Source organism: Synchiropus splendidus, chromosome 4, assembly GCF_027744825.2.
Source record: "Synchiropus splendidus isolate RoL2022-P1 chromosome 4, RoL_Sspl_1.0, whole genome shotgun sequence".
In the NCBI taxonomy this organism is placed as follows: domain Eukaryota; kingdom Metazoa; phylum Chordata; class Actinopteri; order Syngnathiformes; family Callionymidae; genus Synchiropus; species Synchiropus splendidus.
The window spans coordinates 8,313,585-8,341,198 of record NC_071337.1 but is presented as its reverse complement, the minus strand read 5'-3'; the positions used below and the strand labels follow the sequence as shown (position 1 = coordinate 8,341,198).

Below are 27,614 nucleotides of genomic sequence, written 5' to 3'. Positions count from 1 at the left end.
CCTTCATTAAGCGGGAGCTCAGTTTCAAAAGGTGAACTCTTCCCCTTTCTTACATGGAGGTTGTTGATGGAGGAGGGGTGATGCTGGTCCTGAATTAATTACATCAAAGTCTATGATCCGCAGGGCAGAGCTGATGACATTTACAAAGAGGCCAACCGAGGCGCTTAATGAAACACTTGCACAAGGTGGCAGAATTGCTGCGTCGCCGGAGCTGTGTAGCACACAGACACACACGGACGCCGGACGTGCGGCGACACCCGCAACCTTTATCGAAAGGTCAACCACAAGTTCACTCTGCAAAAGTTAGTTGGTGACATTCTGGGAGCACTCACTGTTAGTTGAGAGTTGAGAGCTGTGTTTTGGAGGAGAGGAGCTCACAAACTGAAAAATGCATAACTCTGGAGCTCTTGCAGCACCGGGGTAATAATTGTCCTCTCTGACCTGATTTCCTGTCTGTGATGTAACGGTGATGCGCTCGGATATATCTGTGGCTTGACCCTGTGTCGTGTCTGTGTCGCCCACTTTAACAAAACATGCTTGGTGAAATCAGCGCTAACAAAGGGTAGCAACCTCGTCTCACTCGAAAGTGTGTAACACCTACGTTTGTTCACAGGGGGAAGTGTAGTGCCATCTCACAAAAACACCTGTGAGGGACAAATAGCTACGCTTTATTTTTCAATAACTTCAATAACAGGCATACACTAGGTCACGTAACCAATGGCGGTCCCCCACAAAAATAAATAAATAAATAAATAAAGAATACATGGTGGAAATTCTGTCTATTTTAAGAATATAAGAACAAAGGAAGTTGCTTTGTTGAGTTGACAGCGACGTTTTTTAAGGGAATTTAGCTACAAGCAGCAACAACCAACATGCTTATTGATTACAACATATGAAAATATGATATATTTGTGTATTTATTCTGTAATTTGTCAGAGGTGTGTTTAATTATTTCATTTTATAACGTCATTACGTTCAATTTATATCACTATTAACTTATTAATTCATGTGAGCATTTGTCAATTACCAAATACGTACTTTTTTATTTATTTATTTATTTATTTATTTTATTAAACAAGTATTTACTCCCCCTGGTTGCTTATACTGTCTTGTAGTGGCACAAATCTGAAATAAATATAATATAAGTAGATTTATTTCCACATAATCATTTTCAAATTCATTTATTCCCAATGTACTTTTATTGTTAATTTTATTAAATTAACATTCGTTTCCAAATGTTGTCACTTAGCATTCCACAGTTGTGTATTATTATTATTATTATTATTATCATTATTATTATTATGACATTTTACAGAGCTATAACAGATAAGCTTTGTCTTTGTAGTGACTGATTTTACTGCTTCAGGAAACATGAGTCATGTTTCTTTCTGAAGACATTTCTTCACTGAAATGGAGGTGATGTTGTCAAAAGCACAGGACTTCAAGGTAAAAATACAATGTCCTTGAGTGAGAATGGTAGGTATGCAAATCTTTATTTATGTACTTTAAATTTTGTTTGAGACTGAACTTTTAGTGACCATTAGCTCGAGTTACTCTTAACAAGACAATTTAATGACTTTATAATGATTACTAACTGGCTAATATGCTGAGAATAAACACATGAATGAATTGTTTATTTGGGGTGGTAAATGTCCCCTGAACTACAGTGTGACCTTATTCATTTATTACCAAACTATGCAGCCTATTACCAAAATTAGCTTCCACACACGAGGGCACCTGTTGACATTTATCATCATTCATACTGAATTGTGTGACAAAGCAATTATCGAGCAGGAAGCATTGACACACACTGCAATTTGTTAAACTTTCCCCTCCACTCGGATGTAACGGTGGCAATTCAGTTGAGAAGCGGAGGTGATTTTAAGCTTAAGATTTTTTCTCTTTCAAACACCCCTGAAAATGTGGTGACATGCACTTCAACGGCAGCATTCTTAAAAAAAAAACAAAAAAAAAAAACAAGTAATGTTCCTGTTGATATGTTCTGAAACCTTCGGCCGCTCTGTCAAATTGCCAATGAAATGGCATTTTTACGTGTGTTCTTGCTATAATTCGCTGTCATTTCCGAGTCTCTTTCAAACCTCATAACGTCACCCTACCCCAGAAGTGACTCATCCTATCCTCTCAACTTCAACCACGTCTTACTTTTAAATATCTCTATTTTTACGCCTTACATCATGCCCATTCCTAGATCCACTTTTCCGTTCCACATCCTCCCTTTGCGGAACTGATGTCTCTTTTCGCAACACTCCCTTGTCAACCCCGCCATCTCCTCCTGTCTTTGTCAGGATGTAGCGAGGGCTAAAACCCCCTCGATTGCGCTGTATTTCTGGGTGGAAGCGGCGGGGAGCACGGTGGGTAGTCAAGGAAGCCAAAATAATGACAAGCATGAGAGGAAAAGAGCAGACGAACACCTCTTTTAACCCTAACACTCACAAACAAAAGTCTGACAACGCATCCCACCCACTCGTCTTTAAAACGTATCTCAATCATCTGTTTGTGCCTCGTTCATGCTGCTCATATGACAAAGGGAGCCTTCACAGTGGGTGTTCCTGACAGTGATTCAATTCTGCACCAGCAATGTCACAAACACACCCTGGTCGCTTTTCAGCTTTATAAATAATTCTAACTGTTGTAATATTAGGGAAAAAAATCCCTGCTCACCCCACAATCATATGATTTATCTATTTATATATTTCACCCCATAAGCAAGTGATGTTTTGCACACTTTAACAGAGTGGAAGGAACAGTACTTGACATGTTTACAGGTTATTAAAAATGCATGATAAGAAATAGTTTTCTGTTTGCCTGAACAGTGTGCTTTATGTCTGGTACTGCTTGCGCGGTTGAATGGAGTTCAGCGAAAAGACATTAAATACCAATGAGAATATTTAAATGGTTTGTTTATTCAAGGGGTACGGAACAGCACCCACCCCATTCTTTGAACATTCGGACACTTGTTTTCAATAGTTTGTGTTTAGTGTGCCGATAAAACTATATTTGTAAGTGTTGAATTGTTGAGGTGTCCGGATTTTTAGAGCCCAGTAGATGGCACTTAATTTTTGGCTCAAGATTAGCTTACAATGAGGGTGGGTTCTCAAGTGGGTCCATCAGACGGGATAGGAATATATCAGTTCAATGGCTATAGTAAAAAAATTCTGAATCATGTGACATTTAAGAGTTATCCGTACAAAAGACCTATTTTTATTGTCTTGGTTCCACCTATGGAGGTCAGCTAAAGTAAACGTTATCAGGCATTTCTGTCCAGTCTGAAAGCATAACACTACAACCTTTACATCATAATGTCAGAAAAGACTATCGGAACCTTGGATCAAAAGAATTATGGAAATTACCCCAAATAACACTAAACCAAGGTGAATACTCCTGAAACCTAAGATTTAGTTCTGCTGTTTGGTGTTTTTTTTTTTCCAGCTGATCACCATCAACCCTTTCCAACTCATATTGGTTCCCTCGTGCCTCAGCGTTCAGCGAGTTTATCACCTCCCTGAACTTGGTAACTTCAGTCCCTGAGTAAATGCTCTGCTTCGATACTGCCTCATCTTCCTCCCTGTTGTCACAGTTAGCATCACGATTGTTGACTTTTCTAGCTCTGGCAAGCATTGAATCCTTCGCCTTCCCCACTATTGCCCATTCTCAAAACCACCTTGGTGGTTCAGAATGCTTTATTAAAATTTATTCTGTTTTGCAGTCATTTATTACCAACTTGATAGTGAAGGTGGAGGAGCTGCCTGCTTGTGCGACTGTTAAGTTCGATGTTTGAAGTTCACGATTCAACATACCTATTGCCAAATGATGTGCTTAAGAAGCATAATGGTGAACTGTATTTGAAAGCTTGTTCCCTGCAAACCAAATTTCAACAAAAACATTCCACAATCCATGGCGACCTCCAAATCATTCATTCTAGCCAAAGGATTCCCCTACACAGACGCACACGCTCCTATCAGGATGAAGGCTTTGATGTCCACGCCACAGAACCAAGAGGAGGAGAGCCGCCGTTGTTGCCAGAGCAGTTCAGCACTTAAGCAATGACCCCTTCCAGTCCCATCTCCAATGTCCCCAGGTAAATGAAATGCACATTGCACTTTAGCTTATCACTGAAATTGACCGTAACTGTGTATATACATTTTCCGTTTAACTGCAGGCACTTTATCTGTGTTCTTAAGATGATGCTCTCTTGTGTCTTTTCTGATGTTTGACTTGCCCCTCGGAGACAAATACAGTTCTAAATGAATGAATGAATGACGTAAGTTTTGCTGTAACAATTTAATCTGCCATTAATGTTACCAACATCCACAGGAAAAGTGGCTTCACCCGATCTCAGAAGGTAAAACTATTCAACTGGAGAAGTGTTCTAAATATCAGAACCAACATCACCTCTCGTTTTGATACACAGTAGATGAGAGCAGATACAAGTCTATACATGGAGGTGAACCAGAGAACATTACACTTATTGAACTGAACTGTTGAGAAACTTTGGGAACAAGTGACAACACGTGCCTTCACACTATCTAGATGCACTCAGAATCAACCTGTGAAGCCACAGCTCTACTAAGCAGTTGACGCCTGAGTTTTCGCTTCAGTTCGTTCTAGTCTCAGGAGTCCTGCACTTCTGAATGTCAACAGCCTCCATTCACCTGCGAGCGGTGCTTGTCTCCAGCGAAGGACGGAAAACTTGAATCGACCGCACGCCTCCTCTTACTTCCTATTTAACTGCACAAAAATGGTTCATGAAGTAATAGATGGTTTGTTGACGCCCTTGTTGCCACAGCGCAGCATCAGAAGTCTTTAGAATCCTTGCCTCACAGTGTCGATTGTGTCATTTTTTCTTTTTTCCCCCCACAAGTCTTGAATCAAAAACACACTTTTAATGTGAATGAAGTTCAACCTAAAGCGTACATAATGGCTATGTCGCTGAAAAACGGCGGTGTGAGTACAGGAAGCGTGACAAGGACATGAAAAATGGCGGACGCAACACGTTCCCCATATGGCTCAACAATTGCACATTCTAATTCAGTGAGCCTTCATAAATGGCTTCTAAGAAAAGTGAAACACACCCTTCCTCATCTTTCAGGAAAAACAGAGAATTCAGTGGAGTAGTGGTCGGTCACCTCTGTCGGCACAGGGGTGGTGATGGATAGAGTTAATAGACGCATATTCGGTCGACTTTTTTCCAAGCAAAATTTACTTTAAATTGATCAGTATTAATTCACATTCTAATATATGGTCACCTGGCATTTATATCTTTGCCTTGAAGGCTTTGTCTTCCTTGAGCTGACACTGAAATGCATTAGCATGATGAAGCGTTAATTAAGTGTCAGACCTATTTAGCGGTCATCCGCATTTCCATTCAGGACACCCAGGCTGAGATGTGCCTCTTTGCTTACTGAGAAGCTACAGCCCTCTGTGTCAACCTGAAATATACCTGCGCTTCGGGTTAAACGCATAGGGAGACTTAAAGCGCAACTCATGTATAAAAATCCAACGCAAGGTTACAAGAGTCCAATTTTTTATTACGTCATCAAAAAACCTGACTCTGCCTCCAGCACAGCCCTGAACCCGCCCACCTCCTCATAAGACTGAGCCGCGGCTGACACTTGTCTTTTTAAGTTGGTTTGTTCAGCTTTGTTGTGATCATATTGACACCTGTTGTGTGTGTGCATTAACAAGACACACCCTGAAAGTACCCCGACGAGTCCGTCGTCTCAGGCAGATGCGGAAGTGAGAGACAAAACCGAGTCATTAAATTATTAATATTTATATTTTGGAGACAGACTCTCATTAATGCCACGGTCTACTTCGTCGCTCATGGTTGTAAGTTTATTATAACCGATCCGGTGACATCACCGTCCTGTCGTCCACTAAAGCAGTTGCTCTGCATACTTTCATCTGTAAACAACCAGACATGGTGCACGTCACATTGTTTGGTTTGACAAGGAAGTGAAGCTTCGGTTGTGAGGGATTGTAACTTCCAAGTGTGGAGTTTATATGGCATGTCAGAGTGCAGTGAAACGCTGCTATTGAGCAGAGGCGGGGCCAAGGCTTGCACCTGACCAGTCACAGCACAGTGGGCTTGGTAGGGCAGAGGAAGATTTCAGCATTTCCGATGGGCGGGGCTTAAGGACATAAGGACATAAGGACATGTTCTAACGTAAATATTTCAAATCAGAGCAATCAATTCAAACAGACACAAACTATAGGTTCAAAATGGGTCCAATATCATTTTAAAAACACACTCCAATAGCCAGATTAGTTCCTCTTTAAAGAGCCAGCTTGCAAGTGCTGGTGGTTTGTTTTCCTTCTTTTTTTCCCCCCTTTTTTCTCCGGCTGACCCAGTTGGGCGGCACATTGACGATGCAACGAGACTTGGCACTATGACTAGATAATAATCGCACTCAAATATTGAAGAGGGGTAACAAATTCAAGAGGAGGCAACAGAATATTCTGCCTAACAAATGAGATCAAGCGCAGAAAGCAGAGGAAGCGGAGGATGACGGAATGTGATGAGAAACGAAATCTCTATTATTCTTTCCGGATAATTTCTGTTGAGATGTCCTAATTCCCTTCGTCACTATTAGCCTCCTTCTTTCAGATTATCCACGAAGACTTAGCAAAGTGATATGGACGAGAAGCTGAAAAACAAGAGTACGCCGGTTGCCATGGTGACGGGAAATGAGGGAGTCAGAGTGGTCTCGACCATTACGCAGTGTGTTGTGGAGATGGACTGTGCAGCACTTAGGCTTATTGCAAGTGTGGGTCAGAGCAGAGGAGATATCTAATATAAACGTGATGGGATCACACCAAAATGGAGGCCCGTACGCCGAGTCTTAATAATAAAAAGAGCATGTGGGATTGTGACGTCTCACTGCCAAGAGCAGTGCTGAGAAAAGCCAATCATGATACAAGGAAGGGGGAGGGGGGGGTGGAAGGAAAAAGAGCTAATCCCATTTGAGAAAATTGAAGGACATCCAGTGAGTAAAACCCACTCACATATACTCTCGCACAAACGCAGCGCCCACTGATAGGTTTAACAAAACAAAAGACGTTTATCTTTTTATCCACTTTCATCATCCAACAAGACAAGTTGTGTACCGTGCGGCCAAGAACCGCGGCTAAACTTGGTGAGTCACGATGTGGATTTTAGTCTCAAATCAGACCAACTGTTGACAGCAAATCCAAATGAAGGAATTCCGACTGTAACTTCCATCCAGCCGCCATGAAGCCCAGCAGATCTATGGGTGTTTTCTTGCACTACATGAGGACTTCACTTTATTTAGCTTCCTATATTCCACTGCAAGGAGAAGATTCCTTTAGTCAGGCGCTATCCTTCCCCTGTCATGCAATGCGGTGTAAAAGCCTCCCAAGTCGCTAGTTGTAGCTCCAACCAAAACATCTCCAAAACACGGACCGTGTCCTATGAGGTAATTAGCCTAATTAGTCACTGGCTCGTACTTTCCTCTCCTCCCGAGACTCGCATCTCTTCCTGCCGGAGTTTGAAGGATGCCATCATTAATATCATCCTGCCATGGGTCATAAAGCAGAGCGCGGCTGCGCTCCGGCAGGTTTTAAAAGGGAGCGCTCATCTGATACTAAGTTTGCCGCATGTTGCGAAACTAAATCCCGCTGGCTTCTACTTCAATTCTGGACTACGAAACCCTTCAAAGATTGAGCTTGGAATAGTCCGACGATTGTGGCAGAGCAGATCGCCTCTTTTTCAATCCCATGACTTTCCCCTCAGCAACAGGCCGCTCGCCCTCACAGGTGCCGTACCTTCATAAACGGCTTTGAATCCTTGTCCGCTCACGGCATAATCCGACAGCAGCCACAGCGTGAGCCTGGAGCCGGTGCTGACAATAGGTGGTGGCAGCTGGAACCCTGTTAACCTGAAGAGAAGAGGGAAGAAGAATGATAATGATGAGAATAGTGGAAAAACTTCACAGATCCAATCAACAGGTCAGTCCGTGGTCGGCTCATGTGTGACACCTACTACCTCTGAGCCAGCTGTTCCTATCGGTTGTTAAAGATAGCTGTCCGTGGATGAAGGGCTGACTCATCCCCCAATTATAAGAATGTCAAGACACTTCTGCAGGACACAGAATGTGAAGATGAAGCCACTGCAATTATGTGGAAGGCGGTGAGTCAGAGAACAAGCTGCTCAGACAAACAAACTGCATGGTGATTGTCATGAAGTGCACATTTGGCGCCCAACGTTCGAAGGCAATTGGAACGTCACGTCCGCAGTAACCTTCTCAGATTATTTAAGTTATTTTCGCCAATATTATAGCAAATTCATAGTACATCAAGGAGGGCTTCAAAGAACCGCCGGTGTACTTTATTGCGTGCTTATATAGTTTGCAAGGTGATTTATTTATGATTTTTATTTGATTATTCAAGGTTAATGGGTTTCTTGTAAAATAACTTCCAACATTACACTTAGGATTTGGTTACTCATGAAATAATTTCACAATCAACATAAAAAAAATACACATATACATTATGTAAAAAAATAAAATGAATAAATGCATAAAAATAAATCACACACAATATTCTTCTTCTTATTATTATTTTATTTTTATTTTTTTTGTACACGCCTAGTATCCAGTAAGTAGTAGTAGTAAACAAACTAAGCATATATACAATCAAATACGAAAAGTAAAATACACAAATACACATGTAAATAGATCTTGTTTGATGCGATGTGGGGACCTTTTTGCAGTGATTCTGCAGTGGTCAGCATAACATCTATATATACAAATATACCGTACATATATGCAACCTCATCCTACTGAGCAAAAAAAGTTCATTAAACTGTCAGCAAGAACATTCAGCAAGTCGGCTAAACAAAAGCAAATGACTGTGACTAGTCATCTTTTAGAATAGTTCATTGGCTGTCAGTTCATTAGGTTTAGTGCTATGATTTCCCTGTTTTCATAAACATGAGCTTGAGTCGTGCCTAAATATTTTGGAGCATTGCATTTATTATTTTTGCTTAAATTCCCCTTCAAACTCGAAAGGCAATTGATCAAGTTCACTCTCCCTTTCTGAAAGTAGAGTCACTTATGGTAGTGGCAAAGGCATTATTTTAACTCCTCCACGTTGCTTCATACAAAAAGAAAAGACAAATATGACATTTCCGAACATTGCTCAAGCAGAAACCAAATGACTTGGTTACTTAGCGTTCCATTCATCTTCATATTCAACACTGGAACTGATGAAAAACGTTGACTGATGGATGTGACGGATTCATGAAAAACCCCATGAGAACTTTGGTTTAGCTCGACTTTCCTCCCCGTAGTATGGTATCCTCTAAATGATGGGACACATGTTCATGCAAATGGCCTTTTGCTGACCGCAAATTGAGTTGGATCACAGCCATTTTGATTCAGCAGCATGCTGCGAGGAGAGGGATTGATAGAGGCCATGATTGAGGGGCTCATAGCAGGGGAGTGGGTTCTACACACTCTCCGCTGCAGTCACATTATTTCTAAATGGAAGATCAGGAGCAATTTCTATCAAGTTGCACTCAAGATTTTCTCATGAAACTTTTTTTTTTTTTTTCAGTGATGGTGGATTCATAAGTAAAGCTCAGCTATTCCCTCAACAGTGGTGTCGCTGCACGGCGGGAAGGCCTTTTGTGAAGCTAACAATCTTCTCAATGCCTGCTAGCAATTTCATTTTGTTGACTATTGGAGAAAATACAGCCGACAAAACCGTCTAACTGTGATGCAAAAACACGACTTGGATTGCAACTGAGCATTCCAAAAGAATGGATCGGCGAGGAAGGTGTTTCAAGCGACTGCTAAATTGATGTTGAAAGAATGCAACGCAGTTCTGGTAAATCAGTGGTTACCTCTCCTTTTATTTTTATCCTGGCTAATCCTACTGTGCATAAGATGGTGCAAGTGTAATATTTGTGTGCTTGCAAAAGCGCGCGTGGAGGTCTATTAAGAGGAATTTCCAGCTGACTGGCTTCATCTCAATGAAGAGCCTCTGCTTCCAATTATCCCACCACTACCCATGGGATTGAGAGAGGACAGAAAGAGCGAGAGGGAGATGGGCAGATAATGTGCGCAGAAAGGTAGGAAAGGAGAGCAGAGATTGTAATGAGGAGATGTTGAATAGCAGGCAGAGGCAGAGGCAGAAGGAAGACATTAAAAGCTAAGAGGAGAGGGAGGACACATTAGGGGACAGGGGAGTGAAACCTCCATCAGTGAGTTCCGTGAGAAGTCACGTCAGCTGTGTGTACACGGGCAGCGCCAACCCAAATTGGAGTAACAGGTCCAGCGCATCTCAATGTTTGTCATACGGATGAAGCGCCTTCAAGGTGGTTGCGGTTCGGGAAACACGTGGGAAAAGTGATAACCAGAGGGCATCAACTGATCCATGGGAAACTATAAACTTTCAGCTAACAAAGAGTAAGATCACGAAATAGTCAGTGTTGATACTGACGGGAAGGATGCCCGGGGATTTGCAGCATGAGCTAGTCCGGAAGTTTTGGGTCATGATTGACATACACTGCAAAAACTCCAAATCTAACCAAGTTTATTACTGTCAGAATGTCTCATCCCACACACACACACACACACACAAAGGTCAGGATTGTCAGGTTCGGTACATGATGTTTATTCTTCTTCTTGGCACAATCTTATAACACGTTTCCCCACACAGCCTCTATATATACCCTCGGTCAGGTCCCTACCCATCATACCTCTGGGTGAGAGGCCACACCTCATGAGTGCCCACATATATACAAGCAACATCCGACTTACGACTTGCTCAACTAACGTCCACCCGCACTTACGACAACAGCCAGCAGATGCTTTCAATGTCTGGCACCGCAGAATGTAGCAGCCAAGCATTGCGTACGACAGTTACAGCAGCACAGTATCCCAGCATCTCACTCTCACACAGTGATCTACCACTTCAGTAGTACCGTCGGCTATTTTGAATGGCATTGGACTTACGTCCAATCCGACTTAAGACCGGTTGGTTGGAACCAATCCCGGTCGCAAGTCGGATGTCTCTTGTGTGTGTATATATATATATATATATATTCATTTTTCCAGTGTGGTCATTGAAGGATCATGTCTTTAGTATGGTTTAAACCCTACATTATGTGCCATGTAAAAGACTATTGATCTTTACTACTGGATATACTATTGATTTTAAAAAATAGACAACTACACATGTAACATCCTGGCATTACCACACAGCCACACAGTTCGGGAATGCATGCATCCGCGGAAGTACCAAAACATAGATGACAGAGAAGGTAGTCCAACAAGCTAGTTTGGCGTCATATCGAGTTTCACAACAAAGGCGCAACCTTGTAATATTAGGCATCACCCACAGACACACAGAGCGGTCACCATTGTGCTTCACAAACAGCGGAGCTGTGAGTGGCACAGCGTTACCAAGAGAGTCGAATCGAAATCAACTCGAGGTAGTTAAAGGTTCCCACCCACATTGGTTCGAAAGCAATTTCAGACATTGCTTTCCTGTGTTTGCAAGTAATGAGAAGGTTGAGTTTGTACTGGAATGTAATGGAAGCGATAGAAACTTCAGTGTTCTGCTCTTCATACGTATGTGTGTTTATGGCTGTAAACAGACAGGGACTAAATCAGGTCACTTGTCCTTTAATCTTTAGTCTCGGGGTGTGTGTGTGTGTGTGTGTACGGGTTGCCACTGGAGAGGGTAAGCACAGTGCTGATACAGCCCATTTCCCCGCACAAGAAGAGAAGAGCGAGAGAAAGAAAAGAGAAAGAGATGCAACAGCAAGATTTTGATGGCTGAGTAGAGGGGAGACATTAGCCAATAAATGATGGGTGGGAAGATGGAGATGGCGGATGGGAAGGGGAGTTGGTGCAGTGTGATAACCGTGTGTTTGTGTGTGTGAGTGTGTGACCCTGCGTAGCTATAACTTGTGATCAAGGCTAGAGGATGACTCTGTGTTATGCACTGTAAGCGGTTCCTTTCTCTTCACCGTCCATGACACGATGAGCGAATAAACCATCGCCTGTCAACAGCCGCCCTCACCGATTTTCTGGTGCGAAAGAATCCGCGACATATTGTCATTCCAAAGTGGAGCGAGCATTTAAAAGACTCAGTGATATCAATACAGTCTGTGTCACAAAATTTCTATTTAAATCTGTTCTTAGCGAACCCTCAGATTCAAGAGAAACATTAAAGGTCTTATTTCAGTTTTTTTTTTTTTTTCTCTTGTAGAGAGCTGAAGATTCATGATATAAAGGAAGAATGTGATCTTGACAAAATGGTTTGCAATAGGTGGGATTAGAATTAAATCTGAAATTTGTGCTCTGCGTTCATGTCGTCCGTATTTCTGCACGTTTTCACAAAGCTCACGGATACGGACCAAACCGAGCAGTACCACCGGAAACCATGGGGGCAGTGTGGCTGTTACTGCCTGATACGTAGCTCTAATGGTGTATATATATATATATATATATATATATATATATATATATATATATATATATATATATATATATATATATATATATATATATATATATATGGTGTCTTACATCGCTTCTGGCTTGTCTTTTAAATTCAGATCGCGCTCCGGCTGCGACTCTTCTCCAAAAGGGGAGCGACTGCATCCTTACAATTTGTCCAAAAAAAAAAAAAAAAAACAAATGATAAATATTGACTTCAACTACCAAGCACAGGCTGGTGTTCCAGCTGTATATTACATACTAATATAATATATAGGTATATGAACCTGTGAACAAGAAGGAGACGATGAAACACGAAGGAGACATCCAGTAACAGTGGTGGAAATTGTCTGTCCTCTATACGCGGTATATTTAACATCCTAACTGACCACTGCCTCCAACAATGCTGTGTCTGTTTCCTCTTTTGTGCAAGAGGTACATTATCAGTTCGCCATGTTGGTTTTGGAACTTGTCATTTCCCTAAACGTTTGACTCTATGCTTCCAGAGGACATACTGGCGAACAGCAATACCAACGTAAACAACACACAGAAGTATGTAAATCAGTAATTGTAACGTTTTAAATGTACTGGTACAATAGTATACAATAGCACATTCTAGCATAAATGGGCAAATGGTAACTTGAAAGACATACCACCATTTGCGCAGTGTATTCACAGTATTGCACAATCCACAAGGAACTGAGCTAAATTCCCACCTTCTTGTTGTCTCCTCTGTTTTTTAGAAAGGGTTGCCATGTCATCATTCCAATGCGATGAAATACATTATTTTACATTTTGTTCTCCGCTAATGGAGGACAGCTCCTCTACTTCTAACTATTGTTGTGTATTACTCCGTTGTCATATTATCCAATGTATTTAAATGTTTTGGCCTACTGAAATATTAGACCCTGTGTTGGAATTGCACTGTGTGTTTATTTATTGACAAGTGATTCCCCTTGGAAACTCACTGCAAAATAACTGACCTGAAGTTGGAGGGTTTTTTTTTCTGGGCCCACAGTTTTCTTTTGACCTAAAACTGAACCCTTCACATTATAGGTTTTCTAAATAACCCCCAGTGGGAGCAGCAACTCTCTGGCCCTTTTTTTTTTTTTTTTGGAACAGGAGCGATCCCATCACCATTTGTTTATTTTAGAGTTAATGTTTCAGCCAACTCCATTGGTTTCCAACGTGCCATTGTGCTGTTTTATTTCTCTTCACAAGCCAACAAAAAAAAAACAAAAAAAAAAACAAAACCATTAGCAGAAATGGCATTGTTTAGGTCACACCCACACTATATTACCGATAACATGGTGTGAAATTAAGCTTCTTAGTGAGTAAAATGATCATTCAGTTTGCATAATTCCAAGTATCGAAAACACTGCATTGCACAATCCAAATGGGAAATTAGGTGATGCAAAACTTAACCAAGATTATCAGACATGATAAAGCTTTATGAATCCACATTTGCAAAGTGCAGTAGAGGGTGTTCTACTGTCGGGTTTATACAAAATTGTTGTTCAAAGCCAAGGATCATAGAGCAGACTGCCATTTAGTCGGCAATGAGAATGAGAAAAAAAAAGCTTTGTGCATGTAGAAAGAAAGTCAAGCTAGGTCTCAAACCACAGACATTCTCCTTATTTTTTTTTTTCCTCCATCACATCATCCGGCCCAGAATACGCTCAACTGCTTGAGAAAGACACATTTCAGGCAGCAACGTTTCTAAACCAAACTTCTCCTGTATCAATAATTTAAACGAGTCTAACTTCCACATGAAGAGAACATCTGCCTTTGTTCACTCATTCGAAGAGACGACGATAGCATGGTCGCCTTTTCTAAAAATGTATGCGTGCGTGACATCGCTGGGTATTGCTGCTTCACAAGGCCACGATGCAAAGGGGAAGAGATTCTCTCAGATTCTGCCGATGCTGGATGGTTAGATAAGCAACCTCAGTTGGTGCCAGTCTAGCTTCAGACTCCCATGAAAGTCAATTTCAGTTTGTCTCTGAAGACAAAGAGGTGAACTTAGAAGTGAAGAGGAGCTGATTTGAGCAGGAAGAATATACATGTATGAAGAGGCAATGAAGGTTTAGAGCAGAGGCTGGAAATTACACACTATAAACTGTGACTTTTATAAGGGGCCATCGTGCCAAAAAAAAGACAGCTATCACAATGAAATATGAAAAAAAATCCAATATATAGTTAAGTAAAAGGGACAAAAGGGACAAGAGTAAATGTAGTGAAGGACATTAACAGGAGTAAACATTCCATCAAACCTATAAAAATAGTTTTATATGCACTTTATTTTGAGTAAAAAGGCACACGCTTGGTTGAAATTTGACTTATTTCTGTTATTGTGTGTTTTAATGTTGTATGTTTTGGTTGTCACACTTGTGTTATAAGAGTTTATTTACATCAAAGAGCTTCTTTTTTTTGACCACGTGTATTCCTGGCACTGTCTGGTGAGTCTTCTCTGGAGAGTGGCTCTGCCCCCATGGGACTTCCTGCATGAACGATCTTCCATTTTTTTTATTTATTTTTTTATTTTTTTCAAAACGTGTGGCAAAATTGTGATTCAGAATTATTTGGAGTTGTGAATCCTCATATGATCCCAAAGGCCGAAATACACTAACACTTTGTGGCTGATCCAGAGGAGCAGAAATTGTACTTCAGGACCTTAGGTGAAATGAAAACCCTGTCCCCAAAGGGCATTGGGGCAAATTTGGTTGCATCAAAGACGGACAGGAGCAAAGGCTTAGTTCAGGTCAACTCACTCTCAAGGCGTCAAACGGTGACTATGTTAAAGTAATTTTTGAGTTCCAAGCCAAAGTCAGCCTGTCGGTTTCAGTTGAGCCACACCACGATGCCAACGTCATTTGACACACGTATATGCCATACGACACATTGCACTGGTACACAACTCCAACCCGAACCTCCATCTTTCTTTCATGCTACGCGCCGTACACGACACCGGGTTACATCAAAACCATGGACAACAATAATGACAGTGCTCTACCTTAAGATCTTGTCTAAAATGAACAGTATACATCTAGAGAAAATCATTTTCTTTTATTATTACCAGTTTTTCCAATTTCATATACACAAACCTATGTAAATGAGCTGCTACAATATGAACACTTTTACAGAGTGAGTGAGTGAGTGAGTTGGCCAGGTCACCTCAAGGCTGCCTCCACTCCATTAACACTCAATTTACAATGACCTAATGCATATCAGCGTCTGCTGCAACTCCACATATACCTGTAAGGCAACACAGTAGGCGACACAAAGGCATTTATTTAAAATTGTATGAAATATTCATGAGCTGCTGGGAGTGCAACAGTGGAGAGCCGCAATGAGTGCCGCAACATTGACACACTTTTAAAGAGAAATCATGGGCTAAGAAGAAAACTGAATATAGCACAGAGATAAAGGGCATCTGTTTATGTTCTAGAATCTAGAAAGAGTGTAACCTTCATACTGGATCATTAGCCATACCGCAGTAAAGTTGCACAGTGGAGGTAAAGGAGGAAACACAATTACATTTGCTGCTCATTAGATTTGCCCCCCCTCCTCTTGAAGAGACACAAGTCAATTACTGCTACAGGATACAAATCAAGGCTGACAAATGAAACACGGTGGCGTTCACACGTCGACTGTGCTCTGCTTTCTCTCGCACACTACTCCCATCAGTACAAACTGTCGGCAGGAAACAATTACAGCCAAAAGAAGGAGGCGGATTCAACGCGGTGGCAGTCTTGTCCAAAGGTTAGTGACAAAGCACCGAGAGATATGAGGATGTTTACTGACACCGGGTCCTTGAGTGCCAGCCGGCAAGAGTGGAACACGTTCGAAAATGGTTCCAAAGGCCACATTCATTTTGATTATACTGCAGTTTCACTCAATAATTTCTACTTTTTGGTGCTTCAAAATGAGCTCATGCATAAGTCAAACTTCAAATCTTCCCAGCAAAACTATATTTATAAAGCAGAAAGAGTCAAGAGAAACACTCAGGTGCTGCACAGGCATTTCCTCTGTCTGCAGCAGCTATTTTAGATTTGTTTGTGTAAACAAATTCAGCACTGCTCATGTGGTCCCTCTTCAAAAGTACTTCACAAGCCCACGGCAATTGACTCTCTTTTTGGCTATTTCAGGGTATTATTCTTTCCAAAATTAAATGTGAAATGGCATCGGAAAAATAACTAGCCATGTTATTTGACTGACTGATGAGGCTTCACTGTGAGCGTTTTGATAAGCCACGAGATTGCAAGCTGTGCTCTACGATCTTTGACCTCCTGAAAATAACCTCCATTCATGAAACATAATCAACCCAAAGCTTGTCATCTGTTTCATTTATCTGGTGGAGATGGACTTCAGTATCATCATTTACTGACTGTTTTTTCATCATATTGAGGTGTAAAACCTTTCCTGCCTCCGAGTGTCACAGGGGAGGTGCTCGCTCTCCACAACTCCGAGGCTGGTTTGATGTCCTGTTGTGGGCTGGAGCTGGGACAGGGATGAGGCGAGTCTGGGACAGAGCGTGACTTGGTTTATGACTTTGTCACAGTCAAACTGCACAGAAACGCACATTCAGAGCTGGACACGCACCGGGCACCTCTTCACTTCTGGAGAGACGTCACTCACTCGGCAACCCCTCCCACATGCAGTGGCCACACACATAGAGGAACAGCCACCTGCAGCACACACTCTACATTCACTCCTATAAAAGCCTATTTTAAGGCTTGGAACGCATCGTTTCTTTTTCCATTCATTGTAATGGGAAAAATCGATTCAGATTTCGACCAAATCACTTCTCGAACGGCCGTCTGGAACGGATTGTGGTCGAGAACCGATGTTCCACTGCACAGTTTATGACGACTTATGACAAGGTTCATAAAGAATTTTAAATTGTGGACTTAATTTCACAAAGTTATGGAGCCTAGAACTCATGACCTTAAACCCCAACTGAACTATACTTCAGAATCTAAAAAAACCCTTTATAAATGTCTTTTAAATGCACCAATAATGCATCAGAGATGACAGCTGTATATATACCTCAACCTGTGCCTCAGAAACAATGATAATTTGTGCTCTTGAATCCACAAATATCTTCACATCACATCACAAAGTGCCATGATGCATTCAGGAAAATATGACTGTGACACAGCCATGAAGACAATAAAACAAAACCCACATGGCCGTGGTATCAAAACAAGTGCTTGATCCTGCATTGTTTTAGGCTTGCCATCTTATGATCTTGGATGTTCACGTACCAGACAGGAGGTCAAGAATACATTTAAAAAGAAGGGTGAAATGTAATTATGGGTGGAAAATGAGCTCCTGGGTGGAGCTCTGCGCTCCTAGTTGGCATATACAGTATATTAATGGTGTGGCTGTGGGGATGTTAAATTCTTGTATTTGGATTCCAGCAGCTTATGTTCCTTTTCAAAGATCCCAAACTAAGAAGTTTGAGAACTGAAATGAATTCTTAGCTGGTGGTTGAAATGTAGGGGAACTTTATTAAATTGGGAGTTTCACAAGGTGACGGAGAAACAAACCAACTTTTTAATGTGTTTATGATTATATAATCATATTTAAGTTGAGTCTGCAGTTAGTCAAATGCCAAAACCCCTTTCTCACTTATGCACAACCATCAGTGTGCATAAAAATCTATGCTGTTTAGTTTGTCCGGTTCAGTGTGGAAGAATCTGACAAGCATATCCTGATGCGGCAGATGGTTTGCTGCGCACGACCATCTGGGAAATTTCTCAATTGCGACTGTTTGGGGAAAGGCAGACACCATCAAACAAACACATGCTCTGTGATTGGATAAACCATCTGTCTATCATCCTCTGTGACTGACTTTTGTCGAGCAATCAGATCAGTGAACCAAGAGACAGAAGGAACACATGTATTGACTTTTCTTTCAATCCCGACGATTCCCTCGCCACTGAATGTCAGCTTTTACTTTGTTGGTGGAAAAAAAAAAAAAAAAAAAAAAGGTTGCCTGACGTAAACTAGGCCACTGCTGCCGTTTCCACCGGTTTCTCATCGAAGGCTGATGGGTCTGAACAGCTGTGATACCCTTGGCTTGCATTAAGCCTGGCGGGTTGGAGTCTTGTGTGATCTCAAATACCTCTTGAAAATCTACAAAGACTTATGCAAAACACTAACCTCAGCACTTTCATGAGAAATCAAACCACTAATGTATGCATGCTGCTTTTATCCATCCTCACTTAATACTGTAAGAAGTAGGCGCAAATGAAAGTGACTGCTCACTGTTTAAGTTGCTGGTAAAACTCTCGTGTGGGCGCTGTTGTGTCATGTTACCTGTGATATGGTAATTGCCAGTCACCCATGAAAGATAACACATGTTGAGCAACATATATTTGGATAAATTAATATATACGCAACTGACATTGTGTATTGGCAACTGTTTTATGATGTCATTTAGAGACCACTAGTTGGCACTGTATCCTTCACGATTTTAAAGAAACCTCAATTTTACACAGAGGATGCCACCTATTGAGTTCTGAAAAACAAAGCAAAAAATAGTGTTTCATGAAACTACTTCAGCTTATCACTAATATCAGCCCATCCCATCTTCACATCAGAATTAGCGACTTCAACAGCAACAAATAGTGAGTAAGGTTCTCACTAGCGCTAGGTATCATGAAACAATATTGCAGGGTTGATGAAATGTTAACTTTTTAGGGGCCACTTGGTTTCATTGAAAATGTTGTTCGAATCCAAACATTTTACAGCAGACAGTGCCATCTGGTGGTGTGAAAATCAGAATACTGTTTCATGAAACCTCATCAACCCATCACTAGTCCGCACTTGGAATTTCCAATCCGGGGTCAAGAACTTCAAGGCTGCTAAAGTCAGCAATGCTACACTGTGGTAATGGCAAGATGAAGCTTGAGAGGCTTCCCACGCGGTTGGTTTGACAAATGGTTGAATGCTCCACAGGGCATGTCATTTGCTCTATGGTGTCACCAAGTGGACATTAAATGTAAAACTAGCAGCAAGAATGTTGGTTTTGTGTGATAAGCTTTAATCCAACAGCTGCTGACAGACTGAGATATAAAATATTAATATTAAACTATTGCATTTTTCTTTGGAATACACACAAAAAATAAAAAAATATATATTTTTTTTTATATTGAATATTGACGCTTAGGAGTTTTAATGGCGTAAAAATGTAAAGTGCAAAAGGATTGCCATGGGTAACCCCAACCTGTGACTTTTACGTGTTGCGCTGCCCACAGCGTCAGGATATGCTGCGGATGGTGGAACATGTGCATTGCAAAAGTCCACTTTCCCAACGTCAATATGTTACGCCATGGAAGTGCGGATATGTTGCAATGTTTCCTTAAGCAGTTGACAAGTTTGTTGTCCCTCAGTGACTCCAACTTTCTGCCTTGGGAACAATCGTCCCTTTTCAGAGTGTGATGATGGATGATAAATGTCCCGAGTCACAAAAGATTTTTGAACATCCCGAATCAAGACACAGGATTAAAGCTCTCGACTATAATCTAGAACTGGATAGGGATATTAATCGTAGCACCACATTTACAGCCCTATGTGCCATAATACTTCCTTGACATAACGTTGGATATCTGACGTGGCAGAGATCTTCCCTGCACCCTTATTTTGTTATCAAGTCAAACCCATGCACATAGAATATGTGAAAACCCTCACAGTGCATCTGACAGAGCTTCCATATTTGTGCACTGGTGCATACCCAAAAGGCGGACCAGGCTTTCATGCTGGGCCTTTGAGGCTTCTCACACTCTGACACCCAATTCAAATTTCATCATTTGTACCCTCCTCGCCCTCCTCACTATGATCTCCAGCATCTCCCTCACGCCTCTTTCGGACGCAACCAATAAACCCCCAAAACGAGGCTGAGCATAAGATCTGATTAGCCAGCAGAGCTAACAGGGACACGGTGACCGTTGGAGCGCTCAACTAATGCTATTTGCCTTTCTACCCGTCTCACTTTTTAGTTCTGTGGCAACGCTGATCAAAGAGCTGCAGAGAGAAGGAGACAGCAAGGGGAAAGAGAGTGGGAGGTTGGTATGAGCCAGTGGGGAGCAGGCTGCTGAAGAAAACGCATTGGTGTATTATTATCCAGCAGCTTTTGCAAACATTCATTTAGTCCTATATCGCCCTTCTTGTTTATGTTTATTTATTTATTTATTTTTTGTTGTCCCTGCGTGTCGACCTCGGCTTTATTTGTTTACCATTGACTGTATCCTTGGGAGCGTTCGGAGTACAGGGGCCGTGATTCCATCTGGAATCACAACCAGTGTGTGACGCAGGACAAGACAACAATGCTAATGTTTGGCCATGGGGAAGAACACAAAGCTAAAGTGCAACTGGTCACAAGCAACAAGTGTCTAATTATGTGCCAAAGTAAATCCTTCTGACACAGCATGGCACGGGTTTGCATCGGCACGTGGGGGTGTGTTCGCTCGAACGGCGTGTGCGCTTATCCATTATCACATTTCACAAGGTGTTTGGGTAACTAATTAGAATGCTATGCTCCGTGTCTCCCTGGGATAAACAAGGAAAGACAAAGGGAAAGGGTGAAATCAAGGAAGAGAGAAAACAAATCAACACGGGCTCAAATAGCTGGCAGGGATTTGCCTTAGCTGAGAAACAAGCGTTTCAAAAATAGCACTGTGGCGCTTCACATGAAAACATGGTTCGCCATGTTGAGACCTGTTTTTCCATTCCATTTAAAGGTTTTCAATCTTTCTAAATCATCTCAGAGGGAAATGAACAGGACTCGAATTTGTCTATTGGGTTGTTCCAAAAGAAGCATCAATCATATTTTGCCTGTTTCAGGACAATAGGACCGAGAGAATGTTTAATTAATTCTGTTTTGATCCTGTTGAGTGGAACGCTCTCCTTTCCAACTGCCCTTTCAACATGGCACCTGCTGGTTCAATAATGAACAACTGGTTTATTTAGGATTAGAACTGAATGTCAGCATAATTATGCTTGGGACGATGCGAGCACATGACTCTCTTGTGAATTTGCACACGCTTGGTTTAAAAACATTTCGCAAATACTCACACCTAGTGTTCCTGTTTCAGCAAATGAAAAAAAGGTGTGTGTACATGCCACGTGTGTGGTGTCGTGCGGTGTGTGACAGTCAGCTACATGTTCAATTTGTGGGATCTTTGTTAATCGCCCCCCTGCTGCTCCACAAAATCATTATGCGATACAACTCACTTGAGAAATCCTCTCTCCAGTTGTGCAATACTCATGGATGGAGCTTCATGAAGCCTCATTTTCAGATAAATATCGGTGCCAGAGAACCAAGCTCATTAACCTGTCACTCGTTGCATTTCAAAGAGAATTAAATTTGTGTATATCTTGTTTCACTTTTGATTCTATTGGGATGTTGAATTGGAAATTAAATGGTAAATAGTATTAAATATTTCGAAGAAAAAAAAATCCTAATGCCAACAAAATGACGAGAGGGATGTGTAAAACACGTGTGTGGTGTTGTGCAGTGCGTGACTGTCAGCTACATGTTCAATTTGTGTTGTTTTTTGTACCTTCTCCAGCTGTCTGTGTTCAGTCTGTTCAGGGAATCTCAATAATTTACCCACAATCTTCGGACCAGCTACCAACCTTTGTTAATCGCCCCCCTGCTGCTCCACAAAATCATTATGCAATACAACTCACTTGAGAAATCCTCTCTCCAGTTGTGCGATACTCATGGATGGAGCTTCATGAAGCCTCATTTTCAGATAAATCTCGGTGCCAGAGAACCAAGCTCATAAACCTGTCACTAGTTGCATTTCAAAAAGAATTAAATTTGTGTATATCTTGTTTCACTTTTGATTCTAGTGGGATGTTGAATTGGAAATTAAATGGTAAATAGTATTAAATAAAAAAAAAAAATCCTAATGCCAACAAAATGACGAGTGGATGCGTAAAAAAAGTGAAATACTGAAAGAATTTGTATGGACTAAAATGGACTTCACACAGTTTTGAATTCATGCTTGAATACATAGAGTCTCTGTGGGACATTGACTGCAGTATCTGTGATGTATCAGAAATAATATAAAATATTGCAGGGGAATTAAGTAGTCTCATGAATGATCTGTTTTGTAGTTGATGCTTTAATAGCTACTTATTCTTAAATCTGAGCAATAATATTTCCTTTGACTAAAATATAATGAGAACACAAAGTTCACACAAGCAATGTGTGTATGCATGGAACTACATCCTGTTTAAAATCACTATTCAAATCCACTTGGAATTCAGCGGACATTCCCAATTCAATCTTTTTTTCACAAGCCTGGCACGTTCTGCACAGTGACATAAAATACTTTTACGCAGGTCTATAAATTATAAATCAATCCGTCTCTTTTCAGAATGCGTTTTAATGCTGCTTCTTATTGCCTATTGCATTAACTGAATCAGATTTTAGTGTTTATATAAGTGTGGAAATGTTGCATGCATACTATTATCAACCTTTTTTTTTTAAATAAACACAGAGTAAAGAATTATCTTATTTCCATATCCTCATTCAGCACTTGAGCTGCCTCTGAAGTGAATCTTGTGAATATTGATAAGACTGTTGGCAGCAAGAGCGTCCATTCTCACGATGTCTCGTACACAAAATTTACGACGTGCATTCACAGCCATCTAGTTGATTATTTCTCTAATCTGGGATTATGGGGCCTTGTAACTCTGCCTCCTCAGGTGAGCCAATCCCATAAATGTCAACAGCATTTCACTTTTTCACAGCATGAGATGATGAAAAACAAACTATCACTCTTCCCCCTGGTTTTAGCGGTCCACCGTTAAACTTGGCATTGATAAGTGGCAGTTCCTCCATTAACAGCTTGGACTCACCGTCGCCATAAATCCACAGACATGTGCGAGTGTGGTTGTATTGCTGAGTCTCCTCGCTCTCGATTGGATGTGTGTACAAACACTCTAATTTTAGAGTCTGCGCTCACATCCAGCGTGTGTTGCTGAAACAAAACAGGAATACACAAGTGCTTTTGGCACGTGAGCACAGCAGCCTGAGGTCATTTTCCAAAGTATATGTTGTGAGAGATTGATGGCCGTGGCCTTCACCGAAAGAGACTTATTGCGACGGCAAGTGTTTGAGGAGGAAGTGCACTTGGGCGTCATCAACACTCTGCTTGAGTCATTGCGTAATATTGTCAGAATTCGCACACACAAGTGGAAGCTAACACTCTGACTGTACCACTGGTTTTATCTTTCAGTAACACAACCAACTAAAATACCCCAATGATATACATCGGCGGTAAAATTGTTGTTAAGCCTCCAAAATAAACATCAAACTTTGGGGAAAAATAAATAAAAAAATAGCATTCGATCGACTGTGACAGTGGTCACTCGACACGAAAAAATTCCCTGAGTTGATTTACGTGTCCATGCTGAGGCATTGATGGACAGAAAATAAATATATTCTGCCATTGAATCACTGCACACGCATGAAATCTTGATAGTTGCCCTGACAACGGTGAACTGATCAGCGACAGAAGCACAAAGCACATTGAGGCTCATGCTGCTGTGATGTCATCATCACATCAAAGACCTTGGAGAATATGTATTGCATAAAAAAGGCAAAATCTCAAGGATTTGTTTTTTATTTGAATTAAAAACTCTACCAATGGATCAATGGGTGTCTGTTTTCTATTTATTTATTTTATTTTATTATTTTATGATAGAGATATTACTGTCACAGTTAAATAAACCATCACTCATTTTCTCTTTTTTTTTCTTCAATAAATAAAAATGTGCAACCATGACACCATTTGCCAGAAGTAGGCACACAAGATTTGCAACAAAACATTCACTGCAGTCAACAGATAGAAAGGCATGGATGCTGTGCAACATTCCCTAGCAGAAACCCTATTTATTGCAATGAAATATCAAATGGACATCTAAACTGTAAACTGAGTGCAGACAAATAACCTATTGTTTGTCAGGTTCGAGGTTTTGATCCATGAAGCTCCAAACCAAACCATAGTAACTGTTGTCAAGTGACATTGTTGCATCCTGTGTTGACACGGAAGATGTTCGCATTGTACTATGACTCATAGGTGTAACAGTTTTCCTTCTCCGTGTAATGCATATGATCAAAAGCTCTCTTCACTAAAACACGCTGGATGTCACTTGACTAATAGCCTCTTATCTGGCATCATTCCATGGCAAACCCCAACATCTGCGTTTTACTCAACCCGATACGCACGGTGTGAGGATATACTGCAGCAACCCATCCTTGCTCCCATGGTGTAATATATTGTCATTGGTCAAAGTGGAGTTTTGCGTGTTGTACTGACAACAAAGACAGCCTTCAGCGTTGCACATTCACACATAGGCATGTCAAAGGATTAAAAACGTTTTAGTTCCCACGTCGTGTTCCAGGCGGATCGCGCGAGGATAATCGCACCACACCAGGAATGCCGTTTGACAGGCTTTATATAGCAATAGTCACGTTGTTACGCGTAGAATGAATGGAGCGGCATCTCATGGCTTACTTAACCCCACACTCCGTCTTTTTTGTAGCGCTTTTTTGCATGCTTCAATTCAGTATATTGTGCCATGGGAGCGAGGATGTGTTGGCTGTAGCAGACTGTTGACTCTTATTGAAGTTGATCGATCTGAGTTGCTTGAGTTGACAGCTTGAGAATATCTTGTCCAACTAGCGTAATTACTACTGACAGTGTCACCATTTTTCTGTGCTCAGTAGGTGGTCGTCTTCTTATTACTTTTCATTTTTTGGATGCTCTGGTTGAAATGAAATTTTTTGAAAGAATAACAATAAAAGCAACAATACACTTGAGTGCCCCACGGAGCAACACAATCTGGCCGCTTGAAAACGACTTGGGATCAAACCATGGATCAATCAATGTTCCACCAGCTTAAGAGCGTAAGTTTCTGCCCGTGTCTGACCTCATTTATTTAACCGGAATGTGATTTTCAAAACACAGACGGAAGCAATATGAAAGCACACATAATCATTTTTTGCTCATGCATGGATCGTTAAATCACTTTCGAGTGACTGCCAAATAGCACAGTCGCACTGGCCCTGCATTTGTGTGTGTGTGTGTGTGTGTGTGTGTGTGTGTGTCCCAAAATTCATGGCCGTTGTTTTTCTGCCCCATTGATATGCCCATGTTGTTCACTTTATCTGTTTTCCCATCAACCTTGGCTTTGTTGATACTGAGTCAGCTCTCTTCCATCATCAAAAAAAAAAAACCTTTTCTCCTGTGGGTAGACAAACACACACACAACTAAATAAATAAATAGCATTATGACACGCGGTCCTGCACCACTGATGGGTGACTGACATGAACGCCACTCTCAGTATGATTCACTCTTTCTGCCTATTTAAGGCGCATCAGGCTTGAAATAAGCCGTGAGCATTACAATTCATCTGTCACACTTTACAGCTTCTTCCAGGTGGCCGAGGGGTTAAGTCATTCTCCCGAATCACTCCATATTTGTGAGGAGGTGTTTGAGGTCTCATCCACCTATCAAAATTGAAATTGTGAAGACAAGTAAGAGAACATACGAAAGTCAGAACAACCGACAAAACAAGACTGCTTTATGTCAGCAACCATAAACCGAAGCCAGAATGAAGTGATCCAGCTCTATATTTTCACAAAAATCACAAGAACTACGGAGAAGAAATGCTGAACATGAGCCAACATCGTCCTCCAAGCAGAACCAGCCACATCAGATACATTCCCGCAGTCTCTTTCAATGTCAATGACCAACTTGTTTTTTTAAGGTGCCAGTTTTAATAATCCAAAATTCATAACTGTGTTATTAAAGGCCAAACCCCTCTTATGTGTAGGTCTCTCTTCGATGTCGTATAATGCACATGCGAAGCACTTTCTATAAACACATACAGCACAATCCATTTATTGTACGGACCACATTAAAAACTTGCAAAATTCGAGCAAGTGGTATCTCAGTCTTGAGATGAAATTCAAATATTGCACCTTCAGCTAGGTGTTAGTCTCTTCCCTATAAAGTTGCATCTACTCTGTTGGATCATGCCCCTTCTTTCACTCACTACACACAGACTGATTCACTCCTCACCCAGTGTGTCATAAACAAGCTGTGAACCATGTGCCCGGCATTGCTGATTCCTGGTGATCTACACAGCTGCTGCTTCTTCTAGATCAGACTCTGAGGTGTACAGGAAGGAGGTCTTCCTTGCGTCTGGCCCTGTTGCAAATAATGTGCTGGCTGTGATGAAGAGGCCGACGGATGGCCGATGGAAATCCTGAGATCCAGACCATCACACAATATCCCCACCTTCCTCACCTGAGGGTCATGATCACTTGTGGGTTAGACAGTCTAGAAAGGGGCTGGTGCAAGGTAGAAGACAGTGAACACAAAACTGACAACTGAAAATGTACCGTAGTGGCCAAATCTCCTGCCTTGGTCTATTGCTCATAGTAACCTGTGGATGGACTGGACTGGCGTCAGGAAGTTCAGTAGTGGACATGGCGTGTTTTCACTGGAGGCAGTCTCAATCTGGAGAGATACGCATATCGAGAACAGGTTCTGCAACCAGTGACAAATGCTTATCTCCACAGTCCGGGACAAGACTCTTAGAAAACAATGATAGCCCCCACAAGGCAGGGTTTATCTGAGATTACTGCCAGGATTTGGGAGAGGAGAGGATAGAAAGGCTTCGCAGTCAGTAGTGGTTTGAGGCATGGGCGAACCAGGCCACTGCCCTGGGCGGCTTTTTCAAGGGGACACCATGAACCATTTAAGAATAAAATTATCTATTACAAAGGGCTTTTCTACTTGTCATCTGCGCAGGTGCTGCCTACGCGCAGGTACATTGAGACAGTTCCACACCGACACAATGTCTCGCTAGAGGCATGTGCGGCAGGGGCCAGTTTGCCAAGGGGTCGAAGCAGAGCAGGAAACGGGGATCCTTCATGTAGAACAAAATAGCACGACTCTTCGGACTCGTTTCAACTGAAGCTCTGGCATCAGGACAGCATGTGCCGCGGGAGGAGAATCATGCTTCAGTTGAAAGCCCATTGCTTCAACACGCATTGCAGTTAGCTGACATCTGCGTCATTCCGGGACGCA

The 27,614-nt window shown here is 41.5% G+C and overlaps 1 protein-coding gene across 1 annotated transcript in view; it reads right to left on the bottom strand.

The window, feature by feature from the left end:
• Positions 1-27,614, bottom strand: part of csmd2 (CUB and Sushi multiple domains 2) — a 217,994-nt gene that overhangs the window by 160,921 nt on the left and 29,459 nt on the right. The window contains exon 3 of the mRNA XM_053863846.1: positions 7,807-7,919. Coding sequence (XP_053719821.1) covers positions 7,807-7,919 — 113 coding nt within the window. The remainder of the gene's footprint in view (positions 1-7,806; positions 7,920-27,614) is intronic.